The 26,336-nt window shown below is 51.1% G+C and overlaps 9 protein-coding genes across 9 annotated transcripts; 5 read left to right on the forward strand and 4 right to left on the reverse strand.

Annotated features, from left to right (window-relative positions):
- Positions 1–716: 716 nt before the first annotated feature.
- N7474_008550 (alpha-galactosidase) lies at positions 717–3,717 on the forward strand (the record flags this gene model as incomplete). The annotated part of the gene is made up of 3 exons (XM_057199960.1): positions 717–777; positions 1,497–2,097; positions 2,151–3,717. 3 exons carry the CDS (start codon positions 717–719, stop codon positions 3,715–3,717), a joined length of 2,229 nt encoding a protein of 742 aa, XP_057050661.1.
- A 2,323-nt stretch (positions 3,718–6,040) lies between these two features.
- On the forward strand, positions 6,041–7,339 carry N7474_008551 (uncharacterized protein; the record flags this gene model as incomplete). Its single annotated transcript, XM_057199961.1, has 1 exon — positions 6,041–7,339. The coding sequence occupies one exon, from the start codon at positions 6,041–6,043 to the stop codon at positions 7,337–7,339; it is 1,299 nt and encodes a 432-aa protein (XP_057050662.1).
- Positions 7,340–8,041: 702 nt separating this feature from the next.
- N7474_008552 (RAD52 DNA repair protein RADC) lies at positions 8,042–10,007 on the reverse strand (the record flags this gene model as incomplete). Its single annotated transcript, XM_057199962.1, has 4 exons — positions 8,042–9,048; positions 9,097–9,304; positions 9,355–9,534; positions 9,747–10,007. The coding sequence occupies 4 exons, from the start codon at positions 10,005–10,007 to the stop codon at positions 8,042–8,044; spliced, it is 1,656 nt and encodes a 551-aa protein (XP_057050663.1).
- Positions 10,008–10,371: 364 nt separating this feature from the next.
- On the reverse strand, positions 10,372–11,396 carry N7474_008553 (UBX domain protein; the record flags this gene model as incomplete). Its single annotated transcript, XM_057199963.1, has 3 exons — positions 10,372–10,875; positions 10,930–11,261; positions 11,315–11,396. The coding sequence occupies 3 exons, from the start codon at positions 11,394–11,396 to the stop codon at positions 10,372–10,374; spliced, it is 918 nt and encodes a 305-aa protein (XP_057050664.1).
- A 708-nt stretch (positions 11,397–12,104) lies between these two features.
- On the forward strand, positions 12,105–13,314 carry N7474_008554 (uncharacterized protein; the record flags this gene model as incomplete). The annotated part of the gene is made up of 7 exons (XM_057199964.1): positions 12,105–12,144; positions 12,216–12,286; positions 12,357–12,379; positions 12,447–12,505; positions 12,559–12,674; positions 12,731–12,823; positions 12,880–13,314. 7 exons carry the CDS (start codon positions 12,105–12,107, stop codon positions 13,312–13,314), a joined length of 837 nt encoding a protein of 278 aa, XP_057050665.1.
- An 828-nt stretch (positions 13,315–14,142) lies between these two features.
- On the reverse strand, positions 14,143–15,644 carry N7474_008555 (sphingolipid delta(4)-desaturase family protein; the record flags this gene model as incomplete). The annotated part of the gene is made up of 3 exons (XM_057199965.1): positions 14,143–14,964; positions 15,050–15,328; positions 15,447–15,644. 3 exons carry the CDS (start codon positions 15,642–15,644, stop codon positions 14,143–14,145), a joined length of 1,299 nt encoding a protein of 432 aa, XP_057050666.1.
- Positions 15,645–15,862: 218 nt separating this feature from the next.
- N7474_008556 (methionine aminopeptidase 2) lies at positions 15,863–17,519 on the reverse strand (the record flags this gene model as incomplete). The annotated part of the gene is made up of 6 exons (XM_057199966.1): positions 15,863–15,919; positions 15,977–16,225; positions 16,281–16,544; positions 16,598–17,193; positions 17,301–17,423; positions 17,480–17,519. The coding sequence occupies 6 exons, from the start codon at positions 17,517–17,519 to the stop codon at positions 15,863–15,865; spliced, it is 1,329 nt and encodes a 442-aa protein (XP_057050667.1).
- Positions 17,520–18,262: 743 nt separating this feature from the next.
- N7474_008557 (putative glucan 1,4-alpha-glucosidase) lies at positions 18,263–20,248 on the forward strand (the record flags this gene model as incomplete). The annotated part of the gene is made up of 3 exons (XM_057199967.1): positions 18,263–18,448; positions 18,507–19,378; positions 19,453–20,248. The coding sequence occupies 3 exons, from the start codon at positions 18,263–18,265 to the stop codon at positions 20,246–20,248; spliced, it is 1,854 nt and encodes a 617-aa protein (XP_057050668.1).
- Positions 20,249–22,377: 2,129 nt separating this feature from the next.
- Positions 22,378–26,217, forward strand: N7474_008558 (hybrid sensor histidine kinase/response regulator; the record flags this gene model as incomplete). Its single annotated transcript, XM_057199968.1, has 3 exons — positions 22,378–22,673; positions 22,727–22,868; positions 22,939–26,217. The coding sequence occupies 3 exons, from the start codon at positions 22,378–22,380 to the stop codon at positions 26,215–26,217; spliced, it is 3,717 nt and encodes a 1,238-aa protein (XP_057050669.1).
- Between the last annotated feature and the right edge of the window lie 119 nt (positions 26,218–26,336).

A 26,336-nucleotide genomic window follows, 5' to 3' on the forward strand; every position in this document is an offset into this window, starting at 1 on the left:
AGACTATTAGGCGCCTAATGGCTAAGCTATATCATTATCTTATACTTTGAGTTACGGTTAGTAGGAGCGTAGTTCTGTTATAGGACCTTCGTACGAAGTCCTGATATTGTTATACTCAGCTGAAGCTTTGTGACTGTTGACCGCCTTTCCGTTGTGCCATGTTTACCTACGCAGCTTATTTCCCCTTTTTCCCCCTTTCCTTTCTTTCCTTCTTTAATGAATCCTTCTTGTGCATAGGACACACCATCAATTGATACAATTTGGTCTAATCCCTAACAGTGGGCGCTTAGAGCTAGAACAAGGTCTTTCTCCGTGTCCTTTGATACAACCCTACTGTTGATTTTAAACACGCCACTCCTATGAGGTAGTGGATACAGGTTGGCGGGTATTCGTCGTAGACTCTATTTTCTTTCCACCCAGACACCTAAAGCAGCTTAAGAGCATTTATTCGTGATTGGCTTGCTGTCGCTTCAGTGTCTCTAAGTTAAATTCACGGAGAATCCGCCGTGCAAAGGTTGCTCAGCGATGTCGGAGTGGTTAATTACATGTAATACCCATATAGGGTCGCCGCGAGGTAGAGCTGAAGGGATGATTTATCCGAAAAGTTCAGGACTCCGGCGCTAAATGGAGGTTCTTCCGAGCTACTCCATGTAGTAAAGGCGGCTCAAGTTTATGTAGGCGAAGTGCAGCAATAGTTTCTCCGCACAATAGCATCGATGGAAAGCCGCAAAGGCGGCTTTTACCTTCTGCTATTGGCTGAGAATATTGAATCCCGGGGTATGGATCCACTTAGCAACACGCCGCTGGACGCCCAACCAAGAGAACAAGATAAACATCACCAAAACCTTTTAGGGTCCCTGAGAAACCTACTGACCGAAAGGGGAATCAGGCCAGCTCTAGAGAAAGATCCACAATTTTTGTGTCATTGTGGACCGTAATATGGCTCGATGGAAGGAGCGCTCCATAAAATTCAAAGCTAACCAATCTAGGCCCAGGTGTCGGCTTTGAAGCTCTTTGATTGGATGGGCGGACAACTCTCAATGACTGGGCTGTCCAGCCAGGAAGGCTGATGCCCGATACTAAGACTACTGTTGGGTGACTTTCATCTCACAGCTAGGTAGGTAAAGTCCCTGCCAATCAAACGCCATTCACGCCGACCAGAACTGTCAGGGTAACGGTCTAGGGCCTTGTGATTATGGGGCTTGGAAGCTGGTGCCCCGATAATAATGTCTTTCCTTGCCCATGTTTAGGCTGTAGTGTCGAGCTTCAGAGTAGCATACATCTTTCTTGAACACAAAATACTAGTCTCGCTGAAAAGTAAGCCCTTGGTGCTCCCTAAGGAAATGGAAGCTATACATTCACTGACAACCTTGGTTTCCAGGTTATCGCTCATGGCTCAAGTGCCTCCAGACCCAAATGGCAAGCAAACCAAATCAAATCCGATTACTCACTTTCTCTCAATCGGGAATGCTTCTAATGAAAATTCTCTCTCGCAGTGGTCGTCGTGGACGGTACCTCTTTTGCCCTAAACAGCAAGAATGCTTCCTACCGCTTTCACGTGGACGATAGCACTGGCGACCTGCTGTCGGACCATTTTGGCGGCAGTGTCACTGGGCCTATACCAACAGATCCAACTCCGATTGTCAATGGTTGGACTGGGATATCAGGTCGCGTGCGCCGCGAATTTCCTGATCAAGGAAGGGGAGACTTCCGTAGTCCTGCGATCCGGATCCGCCAGTCTCACACCATATCAGCCCTGCAATATCATTCTCATACGGTAGTGAAAGGTAAACCTGCCTTGCCTGGACTACCTACTACTTTTGGCAATGAATATGACGTTACCACCATCGTTATACATCTCTACGACAAATACAGCGCTATAGCTGCAGACTTGATGTACTCGGTTTTCCCTAAGTACGATGCTATTGTGCGGAGCGCTTCTGTCACGAATAAGTCCAAGGGGAGCATTATAATCCAGGACTTAGCCAGTCTTAGTGTTGACCTCCCTTGTCAGGATTTTGATATGATTTACCTAAGCGGTGAATGGGCGAGAGAAACGCGTAGGCAGAGGCGAAGGATTAACTACGGGATACAGGGGTAGGTGATTAAACACCCCTCGAATAACCTATTCCAACATCGTTATAAAACAGATTTCGAAGCAGCACCGGCTTTTCATCTCACTCGCACAATCCATTCCTCGCGCTCACGCATCCCTCCACCACCGAGTCCCAGGGTGAGGCATGGGGCTTCTCACTCGTCTACACTGGTTCATTTGCTGTCAACGTCGAGAAATGTCCTCAGGGCTTGACGCGTGTCCAACTAGGCTTGAACCCTCACCAGCTATCTTGGACATTAGATCCTAACGAGACCCTTACTTCACCCGAGTGTGTCTCGATATACTCCAAAGACGGTGTCGGGGGTATATCACGCTCCCTACACGGCCTATACCGCAATCACCTCATTCAGAGTAAATTCGCGACAGATAACCGGCCCGTGCTTCTCAACAGTTGGGAAGCTCTATATTTCAACATCAACAGTAGTAACGTCTACCGTATAGCAAAGGAATCGGCTTCTTTAGGCGTGAAATTGTTTGTGTTAGATGATGGGTGGTTCGGAAAGGAGTACCCGCGCATCAGTGATACAGACGGTCTAGGTGACTGGGTCCCGAATCCTATACGCTTTCCTAACGGTCTGGCCCCCTTGGTGAATGATATCACAGCTCTGAAATCAGCAGCCCTGGATTCGACAGCTTTGAAATCGGTCCAGTCGTCTACCAATCTTCGCTTCGGAATCTGGATCGAACCGGAAATGGTCAACACCAACTCAAGCCTATACCATGATCACCCCGAATGGGCACTCCACGCAGATCTGTATCCACGCACAGAACAGCGGAACCAGCTGATTCTCAACCTTACTCTGCCTGAAGTTCAAGACTTCATCATTAAGTCTGTCTCGGAGATCCTTAGCAGTGCAGATATTACCTACGTGAAGTGGGACCATAACAGATGTATACATGAGACACCCTCTCCCACTACTCACCACGCATATATGCTAGGCATGTACCGAGTCTTCGAGAACTTGACAACACGTTTCCCTGATGTCCTTTGGGAAGGATGCGCGTCCGGTGGCGGGCGACTTGATCCTGGTGTTATGCAGTACTTTCCGCAAATCTGGACTTCAGACAACACCGACGCAGTAGAACGCATCTTTACCCAGTTCGGCACCTTGCTCGCATACCCAGCGAGTTCTATGTGCGGCCATATTTCTGCTGTCCCAAACCATCAAACAGGGCGTACAGTCCCATTGGCCTTCCGCGCCCACGTTGCTATGATGTGCGGTTCTTTCGGTCTGGAACTTGACCCGGGGGAGATACCGCCGGAAGAAAAGGCTGCGATGCCTGATCTGATCGCGTTAGCGGAAAAGGTCAACCCAATCGTGCTGGCTGGTGATATGTGGCGACTCAGTCTACCAGAGGAGTCGAATTGGCCGGCAGTGCTATTCATTTTTGGGAATCAGGCGGTGATGTTTTTGTACCAGCTTGGGTCCAAGGTGAACCATGCCCTGCCACGGGTGAAGTTGCAGGGTTTGGGCCCTCAGGATTTGTACTTTGTTGATGGGGAGGGGCCTTACTCGGGTGCAATGTTGATGAGTCTGGGGTTGCAGTATTCCTTCAGCATAGATTATGGGAGCAAGGTCGTGTTCCTGGAGAAGGTGTAGCCTGAATTACCAAATTTTGATGGGTGAGGCTGTTAGTCACGCCTCACATTCTTCCCTCCAACCTTGGCATGCAAAAGGTAGGAGCCTTTTTGACTTCGTATTAAGAACGGACATCCAAAACTCCGCACGTTTCGTACGGCGAAGCGAGTAAGGTATTGAGCGGCTGAAGGTTCCGTAGAGCTACGCTTCGAGTTTGGGCTATTGTTGTCGGGCAGCGGGAGCACGCACGCAGGGAGCACGGGACATCAACAAGCCAGGAACCCGACCGCGGTCGGATCGCCGGCCGGGCGAGTAAGGTTCAGGTCGCCGCCCACTGTAGCCGGGCCCTCACCAGCGAGAGCGGTGGGCCCCGATTCACCGCAATTATAATTATTTTCTCCTACTGTATAGTGACAACCACAAAAGTCTGCGTCTCTGCGAAAGTACCTCCCATTTTACCCCCTCCCTATTGAAGACATACCGCACACAATAACAATTTCTATGAGGTACAGCTGCCAGTTGCCGGCAGAATAACTACGTACCATGTTCATATTATCCTGCTGGTATTGTCTTGTTGATGTCGTCCCGTCGATGGTTCCTATCGATATTACTTGTCATTTTCCTGTTGATGCTTCTTGTCGATGTCTTCATGTCGCTGTTACCCTCCAGCTTTTTTCCTGCTGATGGTCCATGTGTCCATGCTTGTGGACGATCCTTGCACTGCTATCCATTGTTTTTTATGTTTAAACCTACGTGTTTCTAATGCTCATGTTACCGTCGCTTTCTGCCTTTTCATTCTAGCTGTAGAATCTAAAGCTGTCTAGCTCACTAAAGATCCTAACTTGTTGACCTTTACATCGAAGTACACCAAACATAGTTATATACATTCCCGCGTGCTTGTTTGTTTATGTCTACACACGAATCAAAAGATCGGCTGACCAGCAGGTTCAAACAGTAGGATACTTCACTGTTGCCAGCGACACTCCCCTGGTGATGTTGTCATTCGATTGACACTATCGCCGTCCCCCCCAATCCTCGGAAGCGTCGATTGATATTCTAACAACCTCAGTTTACTAAGACAAGGTGCCCAGTTCTGTCTTGAGCTTCAACAAATTATTTTTCCAAAGATAACATTTTTGCGACGGAGGATTGAAGACTGGCAACGTGCCAACAATTATATATACGCGACAAGCGCGGATAGGGGTGGATTGAGTGTTCATCAACCCAATCGGCTTCGACACCAAGCTCGTATCCTTCAACGCTAGTTTCGTAAAGTAGTTTCCATGAATACACGGCCGACCGGAGCTACATAACAAATAACATTATGCTTGCATGCTCCTGCTTGCATAAAAAATCTCATTTCCTAGTTTTCGGAAATGTCCGAGTACGGGCATTCGGTACCCATGCGCAACAGGCCACGGCCGAAGGCACGGAAGCTTTTTGTGAAGTCCGGGTGGGAAGGGTCCACCTCCAGATGAAACATCGACAAGCTAACATTAGCAGGGAACATCGACAGGACAGCATCGACAGGACAGCATCAACAGGATAACATCAACAGGATAACATCAACAGGATAACATCAACAGGAGGTATCAACATACCATGTCAACAGGATAAATCTACAGAACGTCACCAACAGGATAACCTCAACAGGACACATAACAGGACACATAACAGGACACATAACAGGACACATAACAGGACAAACAATTATTGTTTACAAGTTTGACCAGCAAGCAGGGACATAGGGAGCGTAGACAGGAAATAATCGACAAGATAACATTGACAGGGAACATCGACAGGACAAGAAGGACAGGAACCATCTATAGGACATCGTAAACAGTATAAAATCGGTAGGGAACATCGACAAGACTACATCGACAGGGCAGTGAGCGCTCACTAAGTGCTCCTGTGACTAGACTAAGCATGATCACTAAGCATAACAGCGTGCTAACATTTACTTAGTGAGCCGGGGGGTGAGCACCGTTACTGAAAGGGCGGCCGCCCGGATAGGCAAGCCCCACCTGGCAGAGGAAATCCGTAACGTACAGGTGCATATGGGAATAGCACTCTCAACATCGCACCCTTTTGGAGTACCTCATACTCAACTTACGCTGTGAACCACCTATCCGATCCTCTCTAGTTTATATGACCACATCGCCTTTGACGCTGTTTCAAGCCACCTGTTTACTTGATTGATGGACATCACGTGCCCCAGCACCAATACAGATCCACTATGGATTTCACCGGTCACATCTCACGTCGTCCAAATCCCACCACGGAATAATATCCAGATATCCTGTTCGCGGCGTGCGGTCATTTGGTTGGCCGATACCCAGTCACCATGGCACCCGCTAGTGACCCTGACCGGGTTGCCAGCATCATGCTATCCTGGCACTCGCTCGAGCTCATCTCATGCACCACCCTACAGACCCTATGGGCAGGTTACGGACAGATCTGCGCCGTCACCGCCCGAGCTCTCACCAACGAAGCAGCGAAGCATCTCAGCGCACTTTGCGGTGTAGAGCCTGGAGCCGCCGGGACCACGTACCCTCTCATCCTCAAGCTCATCTCACCCCCAAGGCAGAGCGGCAGCACTGAGGTTGAGGATGAGGGCCACCTGCGAAAGATGCTGAGCTATGAAGTGGAGCAATACTTCTACAGCGATGTGGTCCCGCGCCTGGGTGACGAGGTCGCCGTTGCTAAATGCCTTGCCTCGACGCGAGGGCTGTGCGGCGAGCAGCATGGCGAAGAGGAACTCCGCGGTTTGATGGCTACCATCATGGTTGATCTGCGTGTGAAATTTCCAGTCGCGGGCGAGAAGAGGAGCGTGCTGAATAGCGCACAGGTGCATGGGGCGCTGGATTGGTTGGCAGGTTTCCATAGCTGCTCATGGGGTCTACTGCTGCCAGATAGTCTGGAGGAATATGTCTTACCGCCGCTTGAAGAGTCTGCCAGAAGACGGCGTGCAGGCAAGGAAGATACTACCATTGGGAGTCGACTGTGGCTTAACGGCGGGTACACGTACCTCGCGACACGACGTACAGAGTACGCCTCTCTGGCTCAGGACATCCGCTCGGAGTGGTGCGAAGCCCTGTGCAGTCCGGCTTCAGAAGGCTCCTCCTTCTCCTCACTATCTATCGCCGAGATGGCTGCATTATTCTTGACGCCCCGCAGAAGACCCATTGAGTCGTATATCCACGGCGACGTCAAGTCAGAGAATCTCTTCACAACAACGAATGGAGAACAGGTGGCGTTCTTTGACTTCCAGTACGTGGGCCTCGGTCTCGGAGTCTGCGACCTTGCCAAACTGTTTACGTGCTCGGTTCCTCTGCATATGCTTGTTGATGATGCTTGGCGTGAGCATGAGCCTTTACCCGAGAAGCTAACGATGCGTGAGGGTGAGAGAGGTCTTCTAGCGCGGTACCGCGCACATCTCCTCCGGAATCAAGAAGAGAGCAAGTATGAATGGGATACGTTCAGGCGGCATTGGGAGACGGCCCTCGTTGACTGGTGTCGATTCCAGGCCTCCTGGGGCTTCTGGGGGAATACAGAGTGGCTTGAGGCCCGTGTGAGATCTATATTGAGTAACCAGGGGTGGAGGGACTGGCTGCAGCAGAATATTAGCAGTCGGGATGGTTGATCCAGAAGGGCTTTTGATTCTCATTCTCTGTTATAGATTCTCATCATAGATACCCGATCCTATCAAAGCAATTGGGGTTTCCAGGACGGCGTAGAAAAAGCTACAACGGATGCTGGGCCTGTAACTTAACCACGCCTGGGCCAGTCGTTCACCAATCATACTACTGTAATGCTTCTACTACTGCTACTACTAATCTCACTCACCTATTACATGGAGTTTGAACCTCCAGCAAACCATTCCTGTCCACTGTTTGATGTAAGGAACACCCATTCTAGAAAATTGAGATAGATAACCTCAATTCGTACTTCCAAGTCCAGCTCCGAGTCAACGAAGATAATGAGAATCCTAAGGCTAGTCCTAAGTACATACCGCCCTTTGACTAAATATCGAAGTAACAATCATGTGAAGGAACGAGACAAGAAGAACACGCAAAATTCAGGATCAGAGAAAAAGAAAGGAATGGAACTAGAGCCCCATCCCGTCAATACATGATAGTTGATGTGAATCGCTCATTCCCAGACTCCACCACGCCCTTTCTTTTCCTTGCTACCATGGCAAGGTAAGAACCATAAGAATAACTGACCCCTCGAAACAAAAGAGAGAAAGTATAAGATAAGAACAACCAAAGGAACGAATAGGTCGTCGGGAAAAGTGCTTCAAATTTTTTGACCTGGTACAACAGCCCACATTAAAAACCCACGCCTATTGTCGCGGAGGTTGTTGCTGCTGCTGCTGCTGTTGCGGTGCAGGATCAGAAACACGCGGCCGTTTAGGATCATTCGGTCCCGGTGCTGGAGGATCTGAAGGAGGGGGATGTGAACCGGGGGACGCATTTGCATTTGTGACATCACTCAAGGGCGGTCTTTTGCCGTTCACATTCATATTCTGAGGTGGAGGGACACTGCCACCTCTATTAATTGCCGCCGCAGGGCCAGGCGAGTTCCGCGAATCGTTATTTGGCCGCGTCAGGGGACGGTATGAAGAAGTAGACTGGCCGCGATTCATGGGACTGCCGACTCCGCCTCCAGGAACGACACCAGGAGCACCGACTCGGCGCTGCATTTCTGCGGCAGGGTTGATGAAGTCGCGGGTGGACGATCCAGAGGGAGAGCCGCCGGTGAGCATGGGTTTGGAGATTGGCAGGCTCTTGGTATGGTCCACTCCTGCGGTTTTGCGGATTGAGGGGCTTTCGGCGTGTGGGTCGAATTGGGGTGCTGCTGCCGGTGGTGCGCCACCGGGATTATCGCGGAGTAGATCCACTGCTCGCGCGGAGTAGAAGCCTGTGGACGGGGTGCTCTGTGGTGGACGCATATCTTGGTTGATGGCAGGCCCGGGTTCTCTTTTTGCTGGCGGCTGGCCATTGGTGTTTTGAGGGGGCCGTGGCTGGGGCGCTGCTGATGGCACAGCATCCGCCGGCCCAGGCATAGGTCGTCGCTGGGCTGCAGATTGCTCGAGGATTGCTGACGGGGTTTGTGCATTCTGAGGACCTCGTGGTGGCGGTCTAGCAGTTGCTCCAGCCGCGCTCCATCTATCTGGCTTTGAAGGCGTGACAACAGCCGCGTCAAATCTTCCCGGGGGGCCTCGCTGTGCGCCGGGGCCATTCAGCGGCGTGGGCGGTTGCTGTCGTCTATTGGCGTCTGAGTCTATTATTATCTCGTCGGGATTGCCCGTGTTCGTTACCACGAAATCGGCTTCATCGAAAAGGTCGCCTGGATATGATCAGCAAGGTCTTTGATGAGATGATTCATGTTGCATACTGCCAAACTCGCCATCAACCTCAAATACAGCATTACTCTCAGCATTGCTGCGATTTCCAGTACCTGCTGGTCGAGGAGGAGGAAGAAGATCATCGTCCTCCTGCGGCCGGTTTTGTGGGACAGGCTCTCTCTTCACTGGGGGAGCGGCCTCCTTCTTGACTGGCGCATAATCAGGGTGACGATGGAGATCATCGATATCCCATCGAGCCTATAACCTACAGTGAGTATGAAAAAGCAGGACCTCGGAGGGCGCCTTACTGGTGCAGCCTTGACTTTGGTCACCTTGGAAACGTAGTCCTTGTCGTAGACACAGTTGCCCAAGACGTTGCCAAAGTTCCTCAGGGTGCGTTTCAAAGCGTCTGTCGTGCCTTCTTTCTTGGCCTTCTCAAATCCCGCCGCCTTGCCCTTGCAGTTCTCGATGTGACCGTATCCAATATCCTAGCAGACCAATCAGCCCAGAGACCCTAACTGAAAGACTGAGCGCATTACCTCGTGAAATGTACCATCCCTCAGAGTCACTCGGACTATCACGGACAGTCCCAGGTTAATCTTGCCCGTATTCGGATTCTCCTCGACCTGAATGCCCCGAAGTCAGCCGAAGTCTCTCACCACAAGGCGTATAAGACGCAACACACAAAATCAATCTGAACATTCTGAATCGAACTGGACCAGCCATTGAACCCAAACACCTCGTTCGCAAGGTTGATACACTTGTCTGCCGCAAGATAGTGCACCTTAGTCCCCGCGGCACCAGGTCGCGAAGAGATGTATTCGGGGCCAAGTTTCTTATCGAGCCGTGCTTGCAGTGTAGCGATCTCCTGGGCGGTGTACTCGGACATCCGGCGCTGGGGTTCCTCGAATGGGTTGTTCGTTGTGCTAGCCCCCCCGGTGCGTTGGGCATCATGATGCATCCGGGGTTGCTGCGGTGTTGGTCGCCGACACTGGGAGAAACGGGATCAGTGCTCGAGTCCATCGGTTATGTTATGATTTCATGTGTGACTCACGCCGGCATCTTCTGGCAATGGAGTAGGAAGGTCGAGTTGGGTAATCAGAGGATGTGGTGGGCGTGTTGTCGCGTCTCTATCAGCGAACGCGGGCAAGGCGCGCGGTCACGTGGTGATAACCAAAGCTCTTATCGCGTTCGAGTATACAAGAGTCGATTAGAATTACGAAGTTGACTGACACAACGGATGGGACGTCATTCCTTTTCCGCGGTTACATGCAATTAAAAAAAAAAAAAAAAAAAAAAAAAAAAAGACCAGAGTAACGACCCAATCATTGAATGACAAGGCTCGCACTAGGCACGAGCCCGAGCTCCTTCAGACTCTCTCCAAAGTACTCTGCATCAAACACCTTCTTGGGGAAGTTCTGAGTGAAGCTCTGCACATCGAGTCCTTCATCCTGTTTCAGAGCTGCAGCAACCTCAAAGAGTGTGGTGGTGACCGGGAATGTTTTCATCACATTTCCTTTCGAGGTCTGGAAACGCATGCGAGTCTCGGTGTAGGCGGAAGCAGGCTTGGACGCAACGGGGCCCGATGTGGTCGGCGCTGGAGCTGCCGCGGGAGGAGGTGGAGGAGCCACGCCAGCCCGTTCAGCTCGTTCGCGCTCAGCCTTCAGCCGGCGCTCCTCCTTGTCCGCCTCGATCTTGGCTTTGATCCTCTTCTTCGCCTCAATTTCTTCGAGCTTCTCCCGCTTCTTTGCCGCAGCCTCCTTCAACTGCTGTTTCCGTTGCAGCTCTTCCTTAGCGGCCTGGCTCTCCTTGGTGCTCTTTCTTCGAATCTCCTGGGAGGATATTAGCTAGAATCCGACCAGAAACGCGTATCCCGTGCGTACCTCATTCCTCTTCTTATCGACCTTATCCTGCTCTGACTGTACGGCGCGTTTCGCCGCCAGCTTCTGCCGCAACTCCTCCAGTCTCTCTTTCTTCTGCTCCTCGGTCAAGGGGGCGATATCCTCGGTCGACTCGGAGAAATCGACATGCTGCGACTTGGATGCATGGAACTCGGCCTGTGCTTGGCTGCGGAACTTCTTGCCGCAGTCGTTGCACACCAGGCTGCGTGCCTCTTCGCCTGGTTGCAAGGCGGGACCCTCCTCGTCATCCGGTTGTTCGGCCTTGATCTCCTCTAGCGACTTGTCCTGGTTTGTCTCGAGCCATTCGAGAGCGCCTTGCACTGCGCAGGTAATTAGACAGATGTATGTATAGGGCGAGGTGACTTACGGCCCCCGGTCTTGGCGACTGCTAGCTGTGCACGTTCCTTGTCGAAGCCCATTTCAATGAGCTGGTCCAGGTCGGATGTCATGGTGGATAGGTGAGGTGAAGTGAGGTAGCTGTGGTCAGCTACTCCCGGTTGAGAGAAGAGGGATGGATAGGTGGTGGTGGATGTTGTAGTTGATGTGGAGGAGAGAAGCTTCTGGGTGACTGACGTACCAGGCTAAGGCGGCGAGCGACAGATTGCGGGATGGGATGGCCCCGCTAGCAACAACATTGTTATTCCGGTAGGGCATGGTGCAGGGCTATATGATGTGTCTGCAGGGTCAGGATATACTGTTTGATAATAATTATCACAATTATTATATAGCTCTCGCTAGGTTCAGCATTGACTCGGGAATACTGGACCATGTCATAGTCAATTGAACCAGATAGGCGAGTTTCGGGAAGTCAACAGTAGCCTGTCCTTCTCCACAGCGACGACATCACATGCACTCGGCACGCCAACAGCGCCAGATAAGTAATCATCAAACGATCCAGTCTACTACTACTAATAACCACAACGACTTCTACGGTATAAACTCGCAAGATCACTGCCTGCGCCAGTGACATCACATGACCCTCTGCTGAGTCATCCCCGCCTATGCCTGGCCAGCCAACCAACTCAACTCAACTCCTGATCAACTCCACGCCCTTGACTGCCTTCTTCTTCCTCGGTGTTCGCAACTCGCGCGCACTACTCCGTGCTGCTCCGTGTTTTCTTCCTTCCATACATCTCTCCAAAATATCGACGCCCGCCATGTCTATGGAAATCGATCCCCCCGAGCTGAGCTTCAAGCGTGAGTTGGCCGCGCCAGCCCTGCCCGCGACCTCTCCCGCGGTGCCTTGCTAACCTGCATCTCCGGTGTAGGGCCCTTCAGCCAGGAGGTTTGCCAGGTCCTGCATCTGCGCAACCTGAACGAGGAGGCCGTGGTGTTCAAGGTACGTTTCCTCTTGCTTCCCTCGGCATTTGTCATCTTCTGACATGTGTGTATTTTTTTTCGCCCAACAGGTCAAAACCACCGCCCCGAAGCAGTATGTGGCTACTATGCGGTCCTGTGCGACTGTGTACCTCGAGATATGTTGACTGATCATCTTGCAGTTACTGCGTGCGCCCCAACTCCGGCCGTATTGAGCCCGGCAAGGCTGTCGATGTTCAGGGTTGGTCCATACTCGCCTTTTTTTGACTCGCACATGCTAATGGGTTTGGATAGTTCTGCTGCAGGCCATGAAGGAGGAGCCCGCTCTGGACGCGAAATGCAAGGACAAATTCCTGGTTCAGTCTGTGTCGGTCACTCGTGACATGGAGTTTGCGAACGTTACGTCGATCGTATGTGCAGACGTCCCACTCGATGTATAGGCGCCCAAACTAATGATACTCTGCAGTTCGAGAAAACCCCCAAGTCTTCCGTGGTGGAACGCAAGATCCGCGTGAACTGGCTGCCATCCGATGCTACCGTAGGCTCCGGCGCAGGCCAGGTAAATAAACAACGACTGTCCCTCCTCCCGACGCTTTTAAACTAATATAACTTCAGACCGTCGACGACGAGCCCCCAGCTTACACCTCCCCCGGCGGAAACTTCGAAACCCCCGCCCCAGGTCTGTCGACGAAGAAGAGCACCGACGACACCTCTCCGCTCCCTCCTCCCAATTTCTCCGAGAAGCCCGTCAAGCTCGAGCCCTCCCCCCAGCCGTCGCAAGAGAACTTCAGCTCGTCCACCGCAACCGCCAAGTCCGCCGTGGCCGGCGCTTCTCAATCCACAAGTGAAATGCAGGCTCAGCTCTCCGATGCACGAGAACAGATTCAGCGGCTCAAGGACCGCCTGGCAGATCAGGGCTTGCGGCAGCGGAAGACTGGCGCGGAGGCTGGCGGCAATGCTCCCCCGCCACTATGCAGCAGCAGCATTCGCAGACCGCGTCGGGCGTACCACTCCAGATCGTGGCGGGTTTGTGTCTACTCAGCTTCTTGATTGCATACTTCTTCTTCTAACCCTTTCCCTCCCGACTCTGCGTGCTCATGGCCTCTTTGATCACGTCACGTCTCCGACGACCTTTCTGACTTTGTGTCTTGTCTCTTGAAGAGCTCCCTTTGCTTTTTTTCCTTTTTTCGTGACAGCATCAGCCCTTCTTCTCTGTCTGTGTTTTCCCCCCTTCCTCTTGTTCCCGGTATCGATACTTTATTTTACAATCCACTGCCGTGCTCTCTGTCTGGCTGGCTGTCTCTAAGACCTGTTCTGAATCCTCTGGAAGCTCGACGCCTGTGCTGCTGCCCTTTCTTTCTTTTTCTATCTTCCTTTCCTATCTTGTCTAATAACACGTTATGATGAACGGCACCGAGCGGCTCTTTTTCGATGTTGTCTTTTGTGATAGACGAATGCCAAGCAAGCCCCTCGCAAGATATTCTTTTTACAAGCCCCGATCACTGTCGTAACTTCATACAGGTCGGTATGTAGGCAGTGCTCCAGTCTACATGATTATTACATTGAAGAAAGCAATAGAAAGAAGATGTACCTTTGATGAATCATATCAATTGATAATAATGACCGCGTTCTACGCGCATTCGAGAAAATCGATCAAGGGCAAACTCGGCCCGAGGGCAAAATAGATTGCCATATACATCTAGAACTCATGTCCTATGTATTGTGCTGTCTACACATGGGGAATAATATATGTGGTCATGGGGAACGCTGCGTTGATTGATCTCTAGTTTTACTGGTAAATCCGCTTCCTGGGAGGTGATGGCTTCTACACAGGACTGGTAGTACAGTTAACGGATGGAAAAGATACTGTTGGTTACTCTAGCACTGAATCTCGCTTTCCTTCCACCCATCCCCTTCCTCTCCTGCCGGACCTGCCGACGCAGCAGAGATACCCTCCCCACCACGCCCACCAGTGCCATTCTTCTTCGTACTGTTTCCTCCTCCACCACCAACCACACGCCCACCCTGCGCCCGCTTCACACGACACCATGGCCCAACATTCTTATCCAGGATGAATGTCCAGATCACCCACACCCAGCTCCGATGACACGGCAGCGGCTCGTAGAACTCCCTCGCCATCTCATGGAGCGCATGCAGTCTTGTCCAGGGGATAGCGGGGAAATCATGGTGCTCGTTGTGTAGGCCCACATTATAAGTCAAGATATTCAGTGGCCCGTAGTAGGAGTATGTCTCTGGCGGGGGGAGCGAGTCCAATGGATGCTCCGGGGCATCTTTACCGGCAGCAGCAGATGCAGATTTCAATTCCGAAAGACTCTCTGTCCCCCCACCCTGCGCCTTTGAAAAGAAATAGTGCTCAGCAATAAAATGCCCTGCGCAGGGGTGCAATGAACCTGCGAGGAACGAGCTCGCCAGGAGATACAGCACGGGCTGCAGCGAGCCGCCGCTGACCCGGGTGAGCACGTAGTCGAAAGATAGCTGCACGGCTAGGTTGAGGAGGTGGATTGATGTGAAGGGCGGGCTGTAGATGAACATTGGGCGGACGGCGTAGAAGAGGATCTGGAATGTGCAGAAGAAGGTTTTGCCGAGGAGGGAGTTGAGGAAGAAGGCTTCTAGTGCGGTGGGGAGGTCGGTGTCGAGGCCCGTCACGCCGAGAGATTTGTGGTGCGTTAGGTGGTAGGGCTGTTTCTTTTTGTTAGCTGTTATGTTGCATTTCATGTTGCCATGTTGAGGGTGTGCTATGTCCCAAGGGAAAGGAGAATCTCACCCGAAAAGCAGCACTATACGGCAATCCAATGGGCAAATTCGCGAAAATAGCCAACAGCCGATTTGCTAGGGCAGAGCGGAAAGCGAGGTTATGCGATATTTCATGGATGGCCAGGAAAAGATTCTGGTTTGCCGTTGCTCCGATCACGTAGGCGGTAGCCAGGAAGCGCCAGTCGAGCATGGAGGTGTTGCGGAGGAGATAGGCGCATATGAGCTGGGTGGAAACGACGGCGAGGACGACATATTTCGTTAGTGGTTCAGGGCCGCAGAGTTTTGTGACCTGAATGGAAATAGGAGGGTTAGCATATGGGCATCAGGAAGAAGTGGAAGCAGGGAAGGGTGTTGTTTTTGGGACGGCCATTCCCATGCAGGAATCGGATCTGAAGTAGTAAGCGTACCTCCGGATGAGCCTTGATTATCGCTTGCCGCCGTGAGCGGTGCGGCTCTTCAGTGTATGTCCAGAAGAAGTGGTCGTCAACGGCCGAGACCTGCGGCGGAGGGATTCTGGTGGAAGCGGGTTGTGCGGAGGCGGTAGTGGATGGGGATGTTTTCGCGGACACCCGTAGGTGAGGCGAGGCTGTTTCGACTGCAGACATGGGGAGGGAAAACGAGTGTGCAGGTCTACATCGAAGGGAAGGAGTGAAGAAACACAAGAAGTGAAACAAAAGATCCACGTGGGGCGGCGACACGACACGGGCGGTGGATGGCCTTGGCACCAACTATAAATAACAGGCAACCGTTACAGGTACATGTAAGTATAGGTTACATGCAAGTATAGGAGAATGACTATTTATTTTATAAACCAGACAGATATTTAATAGTCATCGCCGCGGCTGATCACCTCCTTTACGTTCGGCCGCAGCACAAGAGTCTGTGATAACAAAGTCAGTGAGAATCCGGTAGGAAAAGGAAGCGGACAAAACCGTACATGTTCATATTGGGCGGTGTAGGAGCCCTTGATATCGCAGAGAGGCGGGTAGTCCTGCACAATGCCCGCCGAGACCAGGTTGTTCAGGCCCAGCAGATACTTGTCCTGGCCCAGCCGGTCCAGGTACCGCCGGCAGAAGGGCAGGGTGCCGAAGTTCTTGTTGATCACGCTCAGCAGGTTCTTGGCCGACGAGAGGCGCAGAGGCACGTTAGGTGCATCTGGGGTCCGAGCGTAGTGCGACGTTTCCATCTATTAGCAACGTCAGCCAATTAATCCCAAATGAGTAGGTAAGGCACCGGCTTACATCCTCTCGCACGTAGCCCTTGCCAGTACTGCCGAATGTCTCGATCGCAAAGACCTCGCCCTCCTCCATCTTCGTCTGGTCAGTGCTCTTGACAATAGGAACACTCTTGCCGCCGTGGATAACGTGCTGGTCGATGTTATGTCCGTTGAGGTTGCGGATGCACTTGACCGGGTACATGGTGCCATTCAACTCGACCTCGTAGCTTTCCATGGCCTCTTGGATAGCCGCACCAATATCGCTCATGCGGACGTCAATTCCAGCTTCCTAGAGACGGGTGAGAAATATACAGGACAGATGGGATGAAAAGCAGAACATACCCGAATACCGGTGTTGGTAGCATCCTTGACGGCTGCCAGCAGCGGATCATACACCGGATCAAACGACATGGTAAACGCGCTGTCGACAATGCGACCGTTCAGCTGCGCCCCGAAATCCACCTTCATCACGTCCCCTTGCTGCAGGACCATCTTGTTGCCCGCGTTCGGGGTATAGTGCGCCGCGCAGTGGTTAATGCTCAGACCGCAAGGGAAACCCATGCCGCCCTTGAGGTTATCGCCCTCCTCCAGACCCTGGTGGCCGGTCAAGGCGCGCACCGAGTCCTCAATACCCTCCGCGATCTCCGTCAGGGTCTGGCCGGGCCGGATATTCTTCTGTGCGTACTGGCGAACCTGGCGGTGGACCTCGGCTCCCTGGCGGTACTCCTGGAGGAAATCATTGTTCATGCGGTCGAGGTAGCGTTTCTCCTCGTTGGTGGTGCGGTAGGCGTTCTCGTTCTTGTATTCGACGATCTCGCCCTCGGGGTACTGGTTGTTCGGGAACAGGGTGGACACGGGCACCCGTGGCGGAGAGCTCTGGACCTTGGCCCCGCCCTTCTTCTTCTTCTTGGGCTTGCGCTTCTTCTTCTTCTTGGCGGCTACCCGATTTGTCAGTTGGGGTTGGTCGTGTGGGTTGGGTGAAACAGCGAAAGGCGGGGGAGAATGGAATAACGGAATGCAGGAAGCTATCAGCACATCAACTCACCTCCGGTCGCTCCAGCATCTGGAGCAGCGTCGCCTTCTTCTTGGTCATCGTCGGAGTCGTCCTCTGCTTCGCCAGAAGCGGCTGCCGCGGCGTCCGGTTTGGCGGCGCCGTTCTGGCCGTTCACTGCGGGTCCGGGATCAGTCACACAGCAGGCGAGCACCAGGGAATAAATGTCTCACGGTCAAGCTGTTCCAGCTTCTCGCTAGCCTGAGCTGCCATTGCTGCTGGAGTCAAGGATAGATTGTCAAGGAGGGGAAGAAAAGGAAGGCAAGAAGAAGCGGAAGAAGTGGAGAGGGAAGATTTTGCGATAAGATAACCGGACCCCAAGTATGAATGCGTATAGAGTTAATAGTGACAGACATATAATCAGCTATGGAGAATTATAAAAAGAAGAGAAGCCACACCTCAGGGCTATGAAACAATGCCCTCTGCCCAGTTTGCCCTGTGGGAAGTATCGGTGCGGTGCGGTGGGCGTTGACACCTCAGGCATCAACATCATCCCGGATTGATATCGCGTGTTACTATGTATTTTAGTTAACTATCACTTTATTCAAGGCCCAAACGAACCCCGGTCGCCTTCTAATTCCTTTAAAGAATTCAGGGTGCCATTTGCTATGTTTTCTCTATATCGCTTGTCATTGCTCTAGGACGCCAACAGTCAGCTTTACTAGCAATATTAATCCAGGACCTGAATTCAGTAAAATACCTAATATCGCTAAAAGCATTATCATGGCTTACGCGTCGGCAAATCGGTCCAAATATGAGGGTTGAACCTGGGGAACCCTTATGCAGTACGGGAATTTACCGGCGATTCTGTGGGGCACTAATCCCCACATGTCCTGACCTGGTTCAAATTCAACAAATATAAATTGTTCGCCCGGTAGTTTTGTACTTGGTTTGAAATCAAATTAGCATCTTCATTTCCTTCATTTACAGCCCTTGTCACTGGCTGTGGTTCAAGAATGCGGTCGACCTTTCTTGCCAGCGTTGCTGGCCTTCTAATTTTGGAGCTAGCAACAGCGAACCCCTTGTCGAGGTCCACCCTCGATTCTTTCATTTCTCACCAGGGCCTGAGATCCTATCAGGGTATCCTGGACAACCTGGGGAACAAAGGGAGCAAAGCGCCTGGTACAGCGGCCGGCCTGTTTGTTGCCAGCCCCAATACAGCTAATCCGGACTGTAAGATATGACAACTATTATGCAGAGTATGAAATTGGAACTGTGACTCTGATCTTGTTCCCAGACTTCTATACGTGGACTCGTGATTCAGCTCTCACCTTTAAATGCCTCATCGATCTGTTTAACAGTGGTGGTTCCGACTTTGGGAGCAGCAAAAATGACCTGGAAACAGATATCCGGAACTATGTCTCTGCACAAGCAGTCCTACAGAATGTATCTAATCCATCTGGCACCCTGAAAGATGGCTCAGGCCTTGGCGAGCCCAAGTTTGAGATCGATCTCAATCCCTTCACTGGCTCTTGGGGTCGGCCTCAGCGGGATGGCCCCGCTCTCCGAGCGACCGCCATGATCACATATGCGAATTGGCTGATCTCCCACGGCCAAAGCTGGGAAGCAAAAGAAATCATGTGGCCAGTTATCTCAAACGACCTTGCTTATGTGGGCCAGTACTGGAACGAAACTGGTTTTGATCTGTGGGAAGAGACCGATGGGTCATCTTTCTTCACACTGGCTGTTCAACATCGCGCATTGGTCCAGGGAGCAAGTCTTGCGCAGAAGCTGGACAAATCATGTTCTGCTTGCTCATCTCAGGCCCCTCAGATTCTGTGCTTTCTGCAGAGCTTTTGGAACGGGAAGTACATAACCGCCAATATCAACCTCGATACTAGCCGTACCGGCATCGATGCGAACACAATCTTGGGAAGCATCCACACCTTTGATCCAGAAGCCCAATGTGATGATTCAACTTTCCAGCCTTGCTCAGCTAGGTCTCTGGCAAATCACAAGGTCTATGTTGATGCTTTCCGTTCGATCTATAAAATCAACGCTGGCATTCCCGAGACGTCAGCTGCCAATGTAGGTCGCTACCCGGAGGATGTCTACCAAGGAGGCAATCCATGGTGAGTTAATATCTTCTATTTTGAAACCCTTTTCCGTTGGCTCCAGCAGGCTAATGGATGTCTGTGTTGTATAGGTATCTCGCCACGCTAGCATCGGCAGAGTTGCTCTACGATGCCTTATACCAATGGAACAAGATTGGCTCTCTCGAAGTTACCGAAACCTCGTTGTCGTTTTTTAAGGATTTCGATTCATCAGTGAAGACAGGCACCTATTCCGCACACAGCAAGTCCTACAAGATACTCACATCTGCTATTCGAACTTATGCAGACGGCTTCCTCGACCTCGTGCAGCAATACACACCATCTAACGGATCACTCGCGGAGCAATACAACCGTAACACCAGCGTCCCAATGTCAGCCAATGATCTGACTTGGTCTTTTGCTTCCTTCTTGACTGCCATTCAGCGTCGTGATTCATCTGTGCCTCCTTCATGGGGTGAAAAGTCTGCAAACAAAGTCCCTTCTACTTGTTCAGCTTCTCCTGTGACAGGAACTTACACTGCTGTCACTTCCACTTTCCCCACCTCAACTGCTGGATGTGTACCTGCGACGGACGTCGTCCCAATCACATTCTATCTTACTGAGAGCACGTTCTATGGAGAGAACATATACATAGCTGGCAATATCAGCGCGCTCGGCAACTGGAACACGAATGATGGCTTTGCTCTCAGTGCAAATCTTTATACTGAGACGGACAACTTGTGGTTTGGCAGTGTTGAGCTGGTTTCAGCGGGTACTCCGTTTGAATACAAATATTATAAGATTGAGCCAAACGATACTGTCATCTGGGAGGGTGGTAAGAACAGGGTTTCTGTTGTTCCTACTGGCTGTCCGATCCAGCCCACCTTGCACGACGTGTGGCGAACTTGATTGCCTCTCTCGATGACTCTGCATTCTCTCTAGTATTGATATTTGGAATTGTGTACTAGGTATCCTGCCAAAAGATAACCACTTCATAAGCACGAATCTAATGCATTATGCCTTGAATAATTTATAGCCAACCGGTTATCAAGCACCCCGAAGAAATTACTGAACCAGGAGAACCAGACAGGCAATAATGAATGGCATGGCAACCAATACTGCGAAGACACGTGCTGTGGGCTTGAAGTGCCGGTCGTGGCGCTTTGTGTAGAGTTTTACGATTAGGTCGTGCGGCTAGTGGCCGGCTGGTTCGCCGAGTATCCCACTACAGTACAGAGAAGCTCGAAACCCCGTCATTCCAATTTTGGCTTTTATGTACTACTCTACAGAATGGACATTCTTCTAATTATCAATTCTCCCTGCCTAGTTGGAAAATGCTTTAGTACAGTATATCATGGTTCACTCGTGGGAGTCTACCGCTGCTGTCAACATCGTGAGACTAGATATTCACACTTCATCCTCCGTGACGCCTAGAGCGATTTCGTCCATCGTCCTGGCATCGAAGCATGCGCCGACTCTTTAGATCCAACGACTGGTGTTTAGCTCAAAAGACCTTTTATGATCGCACGAGGTAGTGCGATCTTTCAACGAATTTCAAACCATCCCGTCTTCTTTCAGCCTTTTAGGCGACAACTATTGGGGCGTAGACCAAAGCCGCAATTATCTTCCTTACAGCCTTGTGGCAACCCAAAAATTTGCAGACATCGTTATACTATAAAGAAATGAACTCTGGTCTACATTTATAGATACGCTGGCCGTTTGATGGTACCCTATCACACTGCATTTCTCTGCATACCAACACATCATGCCCCTGCAATCAGACGCCTTTCGAGCTAAGATGGTGGACATTACATATGACTGACCAGTCAAGCCCAAACCCCGGGCACGACTGGGCAACACCCTTGTACGATATGGCCTTCGGTCCCGATCATACGTCCACTCTTAATATAGTCAACAACCTTGGGCGTCTCTATAGAGATCAGGGGAAGCCGACTGAGGCAGAGGAGACGTACCAGCGAGCACTAGCAGGCTACGAAAAGCCCTTGGACCAGACCACAGTATGAACCGGCGCTTATAGCGAGTCTGCATAGATTAAACATTGCAAGCAGAAGATAGTGGATAATCACCCACAGAACATCATTACTTTTATTTTGACATATTCTTAATAGCTACCGAGTTCAGTACGTGCGTAATTTCTCTACGTTAGAGGGAAACCCCCAGCTCTCTACTGACCATGCGGAAAGTATCCCAATAAGCTATTGTAACATCTTGCATTTTCTAATCTCTGTTGAAAACGATGGCCTAGGGGGGTCGGGGGAGATCTGGCTTTGTTGATAAAAGGTCGCAATTGTGTGATTAGTAACGAATATGCCTGTTGTGCAGGTTGAGAAAAAGAGTGATATGCCTCCAGGCAGATTTTTCAGAAACAGAGCATCAGCAGCTCTTGCCTAGTCAAGCTACACTTCGTGTCGAGACTAGCGCGTATGACGTCCCAAAATAGAAGTGCAAATCACGAAGCAATAAATCTTGTTCTCTGATTGACTAAATCTGGGAATGTCCAACAATTTACGGGGTAGACATTAAGTAATAAAAGTCTAGTACAAAACAGGATACGGTGAGGGGTAAAACTCTGTATGTGACCTGCAGGGATCCCCAGACACGGCAGAGGGTGGTTCATGAGATGGCACGAAGTGTCGCAAATTGGAATTTCTGAAAATAACGGAGCAAGATCTGATGGGCTGCAATTTCTGGAAGCTCAATGCGTCTGTCCATAGTGATTTCCAAGCTCGAATATTCATCAGGTAGAATGGGGGAGAAGATCTCTGCCTTACCTGGCACCTTCAACACCTACGTCATTGGGGGAGCTAAGGTCCAAACTCCTACGTCACTGTACCTAGGGCATCACGTGTTGAAACGTGGTCCGCAGTTGTCCCCCCAGATTATCCATGGCGCCAGAATTGTTTGCTTCCAAGGTGGGGTTCATACTTTTCATGTCAAAAGAAGTGCCACTTGCCGGCACAGGATAACCTCTTTATCCTTCATTGCAGCGGGCAACAGCAGTGGAGCTTTTTCCGGCCATGGACGATTACAGCGAGCAGACTCTCTGCGACCATGAAGCAGACCGTCAAACGCGCGAGGTCTATCGATATTTCCAACCTTCAAATCCAGCGGCGCTAAATGCGGTTTGGCCTCCTGGTGATCATGAAGCCGCTACAGTCGACCCATCGACGGCTACGAACTCGGTTATTCTGGATGACGAGGTTTCTGAGGCGGACTCGATTGAAGCCAGTCCCCTGTACAGCCCGAATACTACTTTGACGTCTCTTGCGCAGCTGGCAGCTCTACGCCTGAATGCACAGCGTGCCTTTATCACGTACAATCGCCCCTTGCCCTAGCGAGGACCTTGATCTGACTCCTTTTTTTTAGAATCTTGAATCGGGACTCTCAGTTCATATTGGCCGAAGCTACAAGAACAACGAACGTGGGAAACTCGACATTACCCGGTGAAAAGGGAGACAAACTCTTCGCTGGAACATCCACATTGGCAGATGCTTGGAATATTTGTCAGGTAAGACCGGGCCTATGAACGTTGCCATGGACTAGTCATTCTCCCCGATACTGATCTACTTTTCAAACAGGAAACGGTTAAAATTCAGTCGGACGAACAGCAAGATGGAACATATCCCTTTTTGATTATCAACGATCTTGGACAGGAAGATCGCTTCAGGCAATTGCCCTTCGTAGAAGGCGAGCCACACTCCCGATTTTATGCCGGAACGCCCCTAACGAGCGAGAGCAACATCAATTTGGGATGCTTGTTTGTGTTGGATGACGAACCCCGTGACGGGTTGTCCGATATTGAGAAGGATACACTAGGGACAGTGGCAGCAATGGTTATGGACTATTTACAGGTCAGCCGCCAGGCCATTGACGGACGCCGCGCCTCGCGGTTATCGCAGGGGCTCCGTCTTTTTGTGGATGGCAAATCCAGCTTCGCCAATAATGTTCCTATGTCTCGTTCGCACAGCTCAAACCATAGTCCGTCCTCGCGGGCATCGCCTTATTCTAGGGCGAGCCGATCTACAAGCTCTCGAAATAGCGGTGTGAATCTCCGCTCAGCACATTTTGAGAACGATGATCTGCCCCTTCAAGATGGCGATCCACGATCTTTGAGCCCAGTCTCCACCGAGGAGTTGAACATAGGCATTCCAGCTAGCCCAGCGCTATCATCGCATGGCTTGCGACCAGGTGACAACGGTTCGACTGTCTCGAGCAACAATGATTGGCTTTTTCAGCGAGCTGCGAACCTCTTACGACAAAGCCTAGACTTGGACGGCACTGGCGGTGTGGTGTTTTTGGAGACCGGGGATGACTCGTCAGGAGACGGTGTCGCCGGCAGCCATTGTTCTCCTGCTGATTCCAAGACTCCTGCGCCTGTTCTTGCGCTATCCACCAGAGATGAACCATTTGCATACCAGACGGGCTCTGAGGCATCATACCCTGCGGCAAAACTCGACAATGTCTTTCTAAAGCAATTATCTCGTCGCTATCCCAAAGGTAGACTCTGGTCATTTCATCGTGATGGGACTTTGTCCACTTCGGACGAAGAGCAATCCATCGGCTCCTCTCGGAAACGGAATAAAAGGACCGGGGGCTCAGAAGCCAGCAAACTGAGTGCCTACTTCCCTGGCGCATGTCAGGTCATGTTTGTTCCACTATGGAATGCCACCAATTTGCAGTGGTTTGCAGGGTGTTTCTCTTGGACTCCTCAGCCGACACAAGTTTTCAGTCGGGCTGTCGACCTGAGCTCAATGTTTGGCTTCGCTTCATCCATCATGACCGAATATAGCCGTGTGGAATCAGTTGCCGCAGACCGCCAAAAGGGGGATTTCATAAGCAGCATTTCTCATGAATTGCGCAGCCCATTACATGGCGTCTTAGCTGCCGCCGAGTTTTTGGGAGGCACTCACTTGGACGAGTTCCAGGAGTCTCTCCTTGAGACGGTAAATGCATGTGGTCGCACTCTCTTGGATACGATGAACCAAGTATTGGATTTTAGCAAAATCTTGTCATTGGAAAGGCAGAGGAAGAGGTTTAAGCACAGAAAAGACCCATGGAAACCTAAAACTCCAGACGAAGATCCAGCGCGGCTGGATCCACTCGTGGTAACAGACGTTGCCACCTTAACAGAGGACGTTGTTGATAGCGTGTGTTTGGGGCATTCTTATATCCAGAGGACAGCATCGTTAATCAACCATCCCACTCGCATTCAACCAACTCCGTCTTCTATACCAGCCACAGGGAGCAACAAAGTTGACTCCAGCTCGGACGTGGAGGTTGTCGTCGATATTAGTGATAATGACTGGTTTTACAAAGTCCAGCCAGGATCGCTGAGGCGCCTGATCATGAATCTTCTTGGAAATGCCCTGAAGTATACCAAAAAGGGCCAAGTCACTGTCTCCATTCGGGCAACGGAACATTCCAAGGGTCGTTCTCGACGTCAGGGCCTTGAAGACATGGTAACCTTGACTATTTCAGACACGGGCCAAGGCATCTCAAACGAATACCTTCGGACCCGTCTATATACCCCATTCGCACAAGAGAACCCACTATCTGTAGGTACTGGCCTCGGTCTGTCAATTGTTCGCGGCATTGTGGGAACACTTGATGGAAAGATCAGCATCCAAAGCCAAGTAGGTGAAGGCACTACTGTCAAGATATCAATACCCCTCGAGCGTCCAGTGGGAGAGAAGAGCCTGCCGTCAATGGTTCATGTCACAAGTTCGGAACAAAAGGCACTTACAGCGTTGTCCCGACTGCGTCAGCTGGATCTGACTGGGAAACGTGCTGCGATATGGGGGGTCGATTCTTCCTGTCTTGGTGAGTATCAATTCTGGTCATCGATTGCTCGGTATGTCACGGAGTGGTATGGCTTGAAGCTGGTGTCTTGGTCCGCCAATGAGCATATTGATGTTCTATTTGCAAAGGAAAGCGATTTGCATACAGACGGGTTCCAACGTCTGCGCACTACATTTCCAAGCATGATTATTTTTCGCAACGATGCAGACAGCTCTAGTGATACTAGGACACAATGGTCGCACCTTGCCGATTCTCTGACGATCCTTCGTCGGCCTTGCGGTCCACACAAGCTCGCCAGAGGAATTTTGAATTGTCTTAATTCGGAGCCGGTATCTGCTACGCTGCGTTCGCTCAGTCCTGGACAAGCATTCGTGGTCCCAGAACGACCCAAGCTTTCGGAACCGGCCCCACCAACGGGGAGGTCTACATCACCGCCATCAGGAAACCTAGAACCAACGGATGCTAAACCATCCAATCCTATGCCAGGTGCTCACAGTCGCGACGTGGGCCTTGCGGGACGTGATGTTCTTGTACAGTCTCCAGATACAGAAACCCCTCGTCGCAGCACACCCGGAAGCGCCGCTTCCAGCACACATACACCTTCGTCTACTCCGCCGCCCAGTGGCTCAGCCCTTATTGACTCCTCATCTGGGATCAAAAGCAAACCCCGGGTGTTGCTGGTGGATGACAACGATATCAACCTTCGCCTTATAGTGACTTTCATGAAAAAAAGAAAGGTCACGAGTGTAGATACGGCACGGAATGGCAGAGAAGCTGTCGACTTCGCTGAAAAGATGCTGCCGGGGTACGACCTCATTTTCATGGACATGTCTATGCCCGTAATGGACGGGTTCGAAGCGACGCGTGCCATACGTGCGATTGAAAAAGAGCGGGATGGCTGCGTTCCGGCCAAGATCATTGCTTTTACTGGACTCAGTAGCTTGCGCGCTGAGTCTAATGCATTGGAGTCAGGAGTGGACTTGTTCCTTACGAAACCTGTCTCGTTCAAGGAATTATCACGTCTGATCGACGAGTGGGAAATTGGAGTGTTAAAATAAACTATGGCGGTGTGCTTCTTGAAGTCTAACCTGCAACTTCAGCGCAGATATATATGTGAAGAGCATGACAGCTTTTCAAATACATTGCCCTGGCGGCTTAGTCACTATGATCGTCGACA

Source organism: Penicillium riverlandense, assembly GCF_028828495.1.
Source record: "Penicillium riverlandense strain IBT 135883 chromosome Unknown utg000007l_segment0_segment0, whole genome shotgun sequence".
NCBI classification, from domain to species: Eukaryota; Fungi; Ascomycota; class Eurotiomycetes; order Eurotiales; family Aspergillaceae; genus Penicillium; species Penicillium riverlandense.